Source organism: Pagrus major, chromosome 15 (genome assembly GCF_040436345.1).
Source record: "Pagrus major chromosome 15, Pma_NU_1.0".
NCBI lineage: Eukaryota > Metazoa > Chordata > Actinopteri > Spariformes > Sparidae > Pagrus > Pagrus major.
This window is the reverse complement of record NC_133229.1, coordinates 6,048,632-6,060,579: the sequence shown is the minus strand read 5'-3', so window position 1 is coordinate 6,060,579 and position 11,948 is coordinate 6,048,632. Positions and strand designations below refer to the sequence as shown.

General features: G+C 41.0%; 1 protein-coding gene across 1 annotated transcript in view; it reads left to right on the top strand.

Annotated features, from left to right (window-relative positions):
- Nucleotides 1-4,308: 4,308 nt before the first annotated feature.
- Nucleotides 4,309-11,948, top strand: part of spock2 (SPARC (osteonectin), cwcv and kazal like domains proteoglycan 2) — a 34,267-nt gene continuing 26,627 nt past the window's right edge. The window contains exon 1 of the mRNA XM_073481868.1: nucleotides 4,309-4,497. Coding sequence (XP_073337969.1) covers nucleotides 4,309-4,497 — 189 coding nt within the window. The remainder of the gene's footprint in view (nucleotides 4,498-11,948) is intronic.

Below are 11,948 nucleotides of genomic sequence, written 5' to 3'. Positions count from 1 at the left end.
CCTTCTTGTTTACCATATTTTACAGGACCTACTATTGTTAAATGCATATTATAGTTTGTATTAATTTACCTTCATGGAACAGCTTGCATTGAGGAAAAATTTTACTTTTTTGCCTTCATGCTGAGAGTTAAAGGAGAATATTGATCCCACTTGTACAACTGTAAGCTCTATATGTAGCTACAGTAGCACCAGCAGCCTGTTAGCCTAGCACAAAAGCACAAAGAATGTAAATGGGGAAGCAGCTAGGACGGCTCTGTCCGATAACATCTGCCTAACAACACCTTGACAGCTCATTAAGAGTAAATAAGCATATTTTCCAGAGATGTTGATTCATTGCTGCCACTTTTCTTAGGGGACAAAGTTAAATGTAAGCATAAACTCAAGATGACATTTTTTCCTAACTGTGAAAACAGTCATTTGTTATACAAGATAAAACTAATAGTATTGATCTGGGTTGTCCAACAGATTATTTTGGTATGAACTTGTGTATACTTGTGAAATTGTGTCAATAAAACGGAAAGATATTCAGTGTCCGACTCTGATGGACTTTGAAATTATTATTTAGATAATGGAAGAGCCTTTAGCCTAAAAGATTCAGCTTGTTTGGCTGCTTTTTTGTTGTGTTTTGTGTTATTTGTGTGTTGTGAATCAAATGATAGGCCTACACATAATGATGATGTGATTATGATAGCTAATGGACAGCTGCTTGCTAACATCAGCATGCTAACATGCCCACAGTTCATCCTGAGAGGAACATTATTGTCTGAAAGAAATTGCATGACAATCCATCCAATAGTTGTTGAGATATTTCAGTTTGGACCATCCTTATAGCCACACCACTGGCACTCACACTTGTATAAGCTTTCATTTCAAAACACTCAAGTTTCAGGTCAATCTAATACAGAAACCATTTCCTTTGGGGCGAGACTTTAGATTCATAGGAAAGACAGTGACCCATGTCCAGACATGTCTTCACTGTTGACTCAGGTTAGAAGCTGTGATGACATAAGTCACTTCTAGGGAAACCCCGATACACATGAAATACACCAACAAAGTCACGTACGACAGGCTGACATGCCATCACAAGAGGCACGCTGCTTTTGAGGCAAAAACTATATTTTTGTTTCCAAATTGAAACAAAAAGTGTTATGAAAACGTTTAAAAAACATTAGAATTAAAATTTTTCGATTGAAGTATTACAAGCAATCAAATCTCAAAAATCTGAGAGGCCACATGCCACAAACTGATTTGAAAGGGCATGCAGCCATTGTTCATCTTCATGACTTGAACCGTCCTTCTTGATGTTCGCAAACCTTAATGGAATGTACAATAGAGTAAAGTAAACTAAAATGTTATCTTGTCTCAGCGACCCCTTTTTATAGTCCTTCATTGACTTAGAGTCTGGGGCTGGCCCACGGCTTCCATGCATTATCTGATGTCCAGATGACGGTAGCCAACATGTTTTGTTAATGAGCATCATTTAATCTTTACATTTCTCTGCCCTGCAGCCATTCCAGCTGCAACAATCCCCTTCTTTTGCTTCACAAAGCATCAGACCTGGGGGAAGCCACGCTCGCATGACTGACAGGGGAGTATTTTCCCCAGCTTTTATAAGGAGATTACCTGAAACCCCCTATGGCTCTGTGACTCTAGGATTACTCAGCCGTTTTCTCTTTAACTGGCTCCAATAAATGAGACGAACATTGTTGGCCTGCCATGTTCTGCCCTCCTCTCTTTCTGGATCCCGGCTCTGTTACTGTCACATCACATCTGTCTGCGGGTTCATGACTGGACCTGAGTGCAGCAGCCTCAAGTTTTTCACCCAACGTGTGCCTTAAAGGATGCATAATGTTAATCACACTGCCATTTTGCTTCATTTGACTCACTGCTCTAAGTTTGATTAATGTCACTGAAAATGAATCAAGCTGATTGCAGCAGCTGTAGAGCACTGTGTTAAAAGCCATTTGTATTTTACACACATAAGGAGAACAAACTGAAGATGGTGCAGTTCAGATTTGTTGTTTCCACACATATAATTTCTAACAATCTGAGTGCGTAACTGTGTTGTAACAAATGAGCACATGTATGAGGATTAGGACATGCTTTCCTGCTTTCAGACACTGTTTAAACAACTTCCTCTCTCTTTATCTTTCCTCGTAGACTTGATTGCGCTCAGCTGAGAGATTAGATGACGCCCTGTCTCGTGCCTGCCTTTATTAAGAGGGCCTCAAAGACACTCTTTTCAGGATGAAATAAAGATGGCATCAGTTAATCCAGCATTTCAATTACAAGCTGTCACTCAGCGTGTCTCTCCGGGGACTAGCTGAGACTGCAGCAGGGAGCGATACAGCAGGCAGGGCAGATACAGTGAGATACTGTGAAGCGTGGCACTATGCAAATGCTACGTTTTTTTCCCCAGCAATGTATCACACTGCCGTTATCTGTGGGGCCATCTGAACACAGCAGACCAGAGATCAGCAGCAAACTGATCCAGATTCAAGAACCTTTACTTTGTGTTGTCTCTTAATGGATCCAGGTAACAATTCAGAGGCAGAGCAGCAGCACAGACCTCACTTTCCCATCCATGTTTCACTATTATAGTGGCAGAGAGGGCGTGAGGGCAAATCATTCCCTCTCTTGCAGAGGTGGACATGCTGTGATAAAAATAACACGTTTGTAGTCAAATACAATCAACAATCCAGACCACAGTTTCACAGTAACGTCACATGCCAATAAAATAGCCCTGGAGTTCATGTTAATTGCATGTTCAGTTTTTGTGTCGGGGTCGTGATAGCAAGAATAGCATGTGTGTCATTAATAACATTAATTATGGCAGCGTTGCATGTAGGTGTTCCAGTTCCAGGGCCCTGATATTATGCACACTGGTTCACTGTCAGGGCTCACTGGGACACTTAAATGGAACACAGCCATCGTTAGTGTCATTAGTAACACCTGTGCTCTCCCTGCTAAAACTAATCTGATGATATGATCGGCTGTGAAAGAATCCTGTTCAGAGGCCAGACTGAACATGAAATAGGGATTTTTGACTGGTATGGTGTCATTAAAAGAGTCAGGGTCTGTTCAGAGCTTAAGCTCTCAAAATGATGATTTATGATGGTGTTTAATGAAACCACGTGATTATTTTTCTAAAATTGTTTTGAGTTTCCTATAAAAGATAAAAAAGACTGGTAGAATTAGCTGCATTTTGTGGCAAAAATTGGGTGCTTTCTACTTTATTTATGCAGTTAACTAAAATACTAATTACTAGTGAAATGGTCATTAGTCACTGATTGACTGCTGAATTACATATGGAGTGTTGACATTTTAAAACAAGTCCCCAGCTACTTCAGTTGTTTAGGAGGATGCTGCAACACACTTTTGCGTGACCCGACTTTCCATCAGCGTGACGGTGAGTAGATAGTGACTGGATTGTCATTTTTGGGTGAATTTATACTTTAAGTTAATCACAAAGAACATATTACAACTTCAAAATAAAACAGGAAATAACAAAACAAAAAACACCTGTGTGGATTATAAGTATTATTATTATTTGTGACATTCACAGATACAAATATATATACATATATATGTGTGTGTGTGTGTATATATATATATTTATATATATATATATATATATATATATATATATATATATATATATATATATATATATATATATATATATTAACTAGGGTTAAAATCATTAAAAAAAATAATCTGATAAAATGTATATGCAACTGTTCTGATAATTCATTTATCGTTAAAGTACATCTTCACGGGAATATAGGCCCTGTTTAACTCCTGTTTTTATTTGTTTTATATGATTAACTGTGACACAGTTTTCTGGTAAATTCATACAACAAATGATTAATTATTAATTGAGAAAACAATCCGCAGATTACCTCCTGATCCTGAGTTGCAGCCTTTATTCAGCCTGTCCCACATACAGGACAGGCTGTCCCACCTGAACACATCGTGACGTGGAGGGGAGGGGGGGGGACGTCACGTGACAGCTGAAGGTGCAAAACCAACATCAACAAAATAAAAATGCAAATAAGCGTGTGACGTATTTATACCTTACAAACATACCAAACAGAGTCACACAGTACCAGGACCTGACCGCTGTTATCAAATAGGTTTCTCCCTCCCTGCCTCCCTCCCTGCCTCCCCCTCTCCCTCTGCCAGCAGCAGAAGGAGCATCCTATAGGCTAATCAGTTGGTAGTTTCAATCCAGCCTCAGCATCCTCCCCCTCCCAGAAGAGGACAGCCAGCAGCCGGTGTTGCGCGAGGTGATTTTTGCCCGTTACCATGGTGGAAATGACGGATATCGTGTGCCTTCTCGTCCCGCTGCTGATGCTCCCGGGCTCTACCTTCCAGAGCGACGTGAAGAGCGTCAAAGAGGCGGAAAAGACGGGGAATTTCATGGAAGACGAGCAGTGGCTGTCCACCATTTCACAGTACAGCCGCAAGATCAAGCACTGGAATCGCTTCAGAGACGTAAGTCCGCCGTGTTGATTGAGAGATGCGCGGTAATGCGGTACAAGATGCGCTGGCTGCGGGGGGGAAAACACGCACGGCCATTAAGAAACAGTAATAATAGTTATCACCACGCACTTTCTTACACTGATTATACACACAAACTTGGCGCTGCTGTGGACACACGCGCAGACTTCAGAATAGATGTTTCAAAATAAGAAAATATTCAGAATAATCTCTCTGAGATCTCTGTTTGGATGGTAAAAATATGTATTTTGGGCATTTTTAATGGAATGACATGTTAAAATATATGAGGGGTTGTTTACAGTGTTCACAATGTGCCTTGTTTTGAATGAATGGCATCTGCATGTGGACGTTCAGCCTGATTTTGCTATTGTTTGTGAAGAATCACTCCAAATATATAGATTTTTATATAAGGTAAATGAGAAACACTCACTTGTTTATTTTACTTCTTCCTCAAAATTCAAAGCGATATTAATTTGGAGAGGAATGAGTCAAAATAAAGCCAAAATCACAAACCATCTGTGCTCAACTGCCCTTCCCACTTTTTAGTGTATATGCCCTTTAGTTAATTATACACAGTTAATGTTTGAGTCCCACTTGCACAGCAGGAGCAGTATAGACCTATTCCATCATGCCGCCCTTAATATGGGTTACCTCGGATGTGTTTCCAGACGTGTCCCGGGAGATTTCACAAACAAGAGAATTAAGCAATTAGAGCACAGGGGCGTAGATTGATTGATGTGCATATTCACCTACTGAACTGAACTGGGTTGCAGGGATTGATTAAAGCCTGCCGGGTATACATGCGGTGATATATTGCTGTGTCTGTAAATGTATGGATGTAGTTTTGCCTCCAGCTCTGTGAGATGATTACTAATGATCCCGATAGGATTTGGACAATAGCACAGTCGGATTATGTTCCATATTACTCCTGTTAATTGGGTTTTAATTGATCCGGGGTGGTTAGGAGCACGTGATGGGTATCATTATTGGATTTGAAATGTGAGCAGTTGGCTTCAGCTTGAGCATCTTGTATGAGAAGAACAATGCCAAAGAGCCTTTCTAAATAATAACCGTCAGAGAGAGGCTGGGGTGTCATTCTGGGTCTGCATTCATACAGATCCTTAAACCACTGACGTCCCTGAAGAAAAAGTGAAAATTGGCAGCAGCCTCTCCTGGGATCGGATTACTTTGACTGTGATTGCTTGAAGAGTATGTCCTCAGGAACTGTACTTAGAGAAGTAATGAAATTGTGGGCATGGAAAGATTAAGTCAGAATTATTGTGGGATTATAACTCACTGGATGCGGCTCTATATTTACACAGCTTTGATCCAAAATGTTAGTTAGAGCTGCAACTTCACTCTGAATCCAGCAAAGCATGGGGAAAAGAAGCCGTTCCTCTAAAGGCTCATTCATGCTCCCTTTACGTACAAAAACAGATACGTCAAGTTCAATTGGTATAACCGTCCATTCCCATCATACATCCTTGCCTCCTTCACGTTGGCATTGATCTTAAGCAATACAACCGCTAGGGGGCACCGCTTAAAGTCAAATTTGTCTCGCATGGACCTCCATTTTTCCTTCGCCAGCGTCGACTCACATTTCATTCCTGTCCAATCTGCTCCCAGCTGTTCTGTAGTAAAACTTCTCACCAACTCCCATTACCTCTCCTTAAGAAGTGCCTCCATTTTTAAAACTTCTTCTTCTTGTCCTGTGGTCGTGTCTCGCTCAAACTACTGGCTCCACTACTGTACTGCCCCCCACGACAACCTGAGGTACAGCTCTGTTGGTCCATATCCATAAGCTTTCAGAAAACATAAAGAAATGCAGACAAAATGGACATAGAGTGCGGACAGAAGGCTCTGTCCATATCTAACTTTAAGCAAAAATTAGCCTTAAGGCTGGAGATATACTTGCTTTCAACAATGCATTTGGGTACGAATGAGGGCCGGCCTCATCTTGCGTCCTTTTGGAGCGTCGGTTGTGCACGTCCTCAGGAATTAACACAATGTGTGCGCAAGATGCCATATGCACATGAACTGTAAGAGTTTGGGGATATGACAGGGTCAGGAGTCAGTATCGGCAGGGGCATGGACAACAAGCTAACATGTACCATCTAGGGGTATTCTCCAGTAACAGGGGTAATATATGGGCAGTGAGCAACTACATTCATGACGCAGTATATCTGTGAATAAAAGCACAAATACACAGGCATCGTACGTGTGGAGCATCCTCAAGATATAAACGGTTCAGGGAAAGTGGGATCTTCTTCTTAACATTGCTTAAAGGGTTGCCATCCAATATAAAGATGTCACTTTCTTGCTCTGCTTTCCCTTTTTTCCTCAATTTAACATCAAAGCTGCCGTGCAACACAAACACCCCCCGCAGCTCCACACTGCATCTCTGTCATGATCATTATTCCCTTGGGTGATTGTCTTAACGTGTGACGGTGTATGTGTGCATTTAAGCAAGAAGAAGGAGAAGAAGAAGTGAGATTTTTGTTAGGGTTTGTGCGAGCGCGTTGAAGGGCAGGCGTGGTGGTGGTGTCTCTGGTGATGATGATGATGACAGGAGGAACATCAGAGAAGCGAACCACTGAACCTCCCGGGGGAATCGCCAGTAGAAACAGCTTTGATTTCAGCTTGCTGCCGTAGCAACAGCGGTCTCCGTGTTATGTAGTTGAAATGGAGCATGTATCGCTGAGGGTTTGATGACTCTATTCCCATCGCCGGTCCGGCTTCAGGGTGGAGGAAACAGTGGAGCCGTCCCTTATTAAGATTTTTTCATATCAGTCAACCTGTACACTTCCTCAGCTGAAACACCATGTGTGCAACCAGCTCATATTTTCTTGATTCTTAATGAGAGCTGCTGAATATTGATTACCTGTATAATGAACATTTAATTGGTGTTGCTTCATGCTGCTGTTTGAGCTAAAAAATGAACCAGAAAACGAGCAGCTCAGTCTCTGGGAATTGTTTAGTTGATGTATGAAGGACTGCCATTGACACAGTTATAGGTATTCAGATTACACAAATTGATGCTGACTTGCCATCCTCCGAGAGCTGAACGTTGAATATTAATCCAACACTGGAAAGCAATAATCAAAGCAGCGCAACATGAAAGACGAGCTCTTTCATTCTCCCTCTTGCATGTGCGCAAACACACACGGATTCACACAAACTCCCTCACACACAATACATAGGCTGCAGAAGGCGGCACACTGTAAATATTTCTTTTTTTTATTATTCTCTCACAAAGCGTAAACGCAGAATCAGGATAAGAGGCTCTTTCACTTCCAATAAAAATAGCTCCCCACACTTCAATTCAATTTATTTCACAGGAAGACAAGGAGATTAGATTTAACAGTTACAGTCAACAAATAATCGAATGGGATACCTTCAATCCTTTAATCTGACAGGTGCACTCAACATTTCATTCCACTAATGCACCAAATCCAGGGGAAAAAAACAGAAAGCATGGGAACAGGGAAGGCAGTCATGGTGACTGAATGCAGAGTTGTTATTTTAAGCTGAAGAATGACATTTTTGGTGTTATTTGCCACTTTTAGTTCAAACTGAAATGGGTAAAACATGGAATTCTTGAGCTGCAACGATTAATCGATGAGCTGTCAACTATTGAATTTATCTCCAACTATTTAATCGATTAATCAGTTTGAGTAATAAGAAAAAAAGAAGTTCAGAATTTCCTGATTGCATCTTAAATGTGAATATTTTTTTTCTTTGCTGCTCTATGACAGTAAATTAAATACCTTTGGGTTTTGGATAAAGAAAACATTTGAAGGCATCATTTTAGGCTTTAGAAAACACTAATTGGCACTTTTCACCATTTTATAGATCAAACAAGTGATTGATTAGTCGAGAAAATAGATCAATTAATCAATGATGCAAAGAATCGTTAGTTGCAGCTAGGGCTGGGTATCGAACTTCGATACCAACCAACTGAATTGCCTAATTGAGTGTTGAAAAATGTCTTCTCATTTCAATTCCTAAATCATTTCAATCTTAATCTCATTGGCGTCAGTGACCCAATAAGCATGCAGCATGCTGGTAGTGCCGAGATGTAATGTGCTGGTGATTGGCTGTGTCGAGGCATGCAAGAAAAAGACTAGCTTAAGTGCAGAGACGGGGCTCACCACGTGTATGTGTAATGTTATCTTTTGTTAAAACAGATTTCATGAAATTGGTATCAGAAAAAGTATCATTTAGGAACCAGGATCAAATTCAGTGTGCCGCCCGGTGGTCAGGCGCGGTATTGCGACAACGAATTCCCCTGTGGCCCAAAAAGCATTTTCCCTATAGACCGCCATGATAAAAGAAACATCTGTAAAAATATTGACAGGACAACAAGAACCGCAAACAAGGTCATGACTTTTTCTATTGTGAATTTTGATCCATGGAGGTTTTATAACTGTAAAACTATCCTCAAGCTGAGAAAAGCGAAACTCTTTTTTGGCATATGCACTAGGCGAGCAGTTCTCATTGGTTTGAACAGTCGCCATCTTTGCATCTGGTACCGAGTTCTACTTCTATATAAATCTGCGATGCCAGGATCGAAGTCTTTTAACGATGCCCAGCCCTAGTTGCAGCCAAATGGTCTTCATCTCGCACTGTTGTTACTCACAAGAGAGGCTGTCCAACCAGAAAGATGGAGGCACGCAGCAGCTAAAGAAAACAGATGCAAGTAGAATAATAAAACACATGTTGTGGTTTGTAACACGCTCATTTTTATTTTAAGCCCCATTTTTAAGAACAGACGCTGAATTAAATTTGTTTTGCACGCAGACATTCAAAGACTCAATTACAGGGACAATTAGATGTCAGCTGGGATCATCCCACCAGTTGAGGCCCTGTTTTTTTTCATTACAGTATGAAATTAAATGGTTAGAGACTTTCTGCATTTTGTGCACAGTGGATCCAATTTGTTATGTCTTCTAAAGGCAAACCAACGGTAATTCAATTTTTTGCTCAACTTCCCTTGTAAAAATGATACTGTCCATGAAATCACCAGGCCATGAAATTGGTCTGATGTTTTACTCCTGTTGATTTAAGATAAACTCAGATATGTGCCTTAAAATGGATGATGATTATGATGTATCAATGCAAATCCACCCCAAAGGAGGATGTTTATTGTCAGCTTTCATCACACATGCCAGTATGAACATAAAAGAGTGATGTTTGTTAGTATTTTCTCTGTCTGTGCCTGGTAAATCCTTATCTTAAAAACACATACCTCTACAGTCGGGGACCACCCAGCGCCAATCCTGCTCGCACCTGTTATGCATTCACTTCATTTTGAAGCAACAGGAAACACTTGGTGCCAGCGCGAAAACATCAGATCCCTCGTCGATGCCAATGGATTAAATATGCAGAATGGAGGAGGCACTTGCGGCAGGTTCTGGCAATCTGGTGAGAACATTTGACTGGAGGTTTACTTTGAATACTTTCACTGACCCGCCTGATTTTAGCCTCTCGTGCTCTTGAACTGGCCACAATCCAGCAGAATTTTAACACTTTGTGATTGTGGGTGCAGCCATCAGTGCTCCTTTTTTATCATTTCGCCGTAGCGTACGAAACATAATTGTGGATAATGGCATCTGTAACACTGGAGCCAAATAGTCCATTAAAGACTATCTAGATGAACAGTAAATTATCGTCTCTAACCCTGCACTCAGTCTGGCTTTCCCATCTCACAGCCGCTCGACTACCCCATTTTTCTGATGTTAGAATAGACTGCTACTGATGCATTCATGCCATGAATCGTGATAACAGCTTATCAGAAATCCATTAGTTTATCTGCTCTCGCTTTGTGTGCGATGAGTTGTTCCATATCATACTTCATAATTCTCCATGAGGCTGCATATGTCCAGAGTGCATCTCATTCACTTCCAACAGTTTCGAGAGAGCCGGTCTGGTCATTCAGGGTTTGGACGAGCGACTGGTGCTCTGTGGGGTGTCTTGGCTGGCTACCAGAGGCCTAGGTGGGCTGTAATTGAGTAGAAGGGGGAGAAAAAAAAAAAGACGAAACAGCCTTTCATCATGCCTGCCCTGCGTGCACGGCTACAGCTGCTTCCCACTGCAGTACAATAGCCACAGCTGAAGGGCACAGGTGCCGCAGAGAGACGGAGGGGACTTTCTAAGTGGTGAAGAAAGGTGATAAATATCCAATTTCTTAGCAGATGCAATTGTGTACGTAATTGAATAAATTTGTCTTCATCCAGATCTCTCCATGTGGTGTTGACTAATAGCTGTTTCTGTGTTGGCTACACATGGGAGTCGGTATGCCAAATAGGCTGTTTGCTGCAGAGAACACCTGACATCCAGGAATCTGTTTAATGAACTCTTTCTGTAGTTAGAAAACCGAACAGTAAACAGCCCAAAAATAGTCTGAAAAGTGCATCGGTGTGATGAAGGACAATTTGAAACTCAAGAGTTGTATTTGTTTGGTGTTTAGCCCTCATTTGAAAATGCACTACGCCTCTTAAATCATTACGAGACTGTTTGTGGCTTTTGAGAGTCTGTGAGGCAGGTTCAATAAATCACAGCTTTTTTCTTTTAAAACTAACAATAACTCTAAGTGGCAGTGGCTGTCCCTACAGTAAATGCCACCCAAGTGTTATTACCTTTGGGCTTGAGCCAGGCTGAGTCACAGCCAGTATAACCTCAGCTCCTGTAGGTGCATTCAAACAAGGGATTTTGAATAGAAAACTGTTTGAACATAACGGTGTTATTCTGGATATTTTAGCACCTGAGATCAACTGAGAGTCGGCTTGTTGAGAAATTTGATTGCTGATCTTGAAGAAGACATAAGGGGTCGAAAGATAGATCTTCCCGACTCCCGAGAAAGTATTTGTTGTAATCAAACTCAGAAAAACATGCACAGAAATACAGATACTTGCACACATAGAAACCCTCATTGTTTGGAGCTGAGATGCTTGTTTTGAAAGGCGCTGATAGGTGAGAAGGTCTCCTGGTCCAAACTCACTCAAGCATGACTTGCAGGATTTGTTCACATGTTGAAGTAGTGCACAGGGCTTCAATAAGGTCAATAAGAACACTCCCTTAAAAAGAAGGATTTGGTTGTGTGGTTCCTTTGAAAGTCAAAGATACTGTTTGAAAGCATGAACACTTAAGAATAAATCCCTGTCTTACTTGTGCGAGAATAGGCAGCCAAGCAGAATTAGCCTAAATTAGCATTTTGATCTTTTTATGCCAGGACTAACTATGCTACAGTACCTGAATAATACTTCTTAATTTAAATGTTTTCTACATGTATCGTCTGTTGGATGCTGACTCTTTAGCAAGTCATCAATTGACTTTTGACAATTAGCTTATTTAATCAGCTAACTACAGCTGATTGAATCTGCAAACTAGAGATGAGACATAAAAATCATAAAAATCGTGTACTGTATGGATTCAGTAAATCTTTG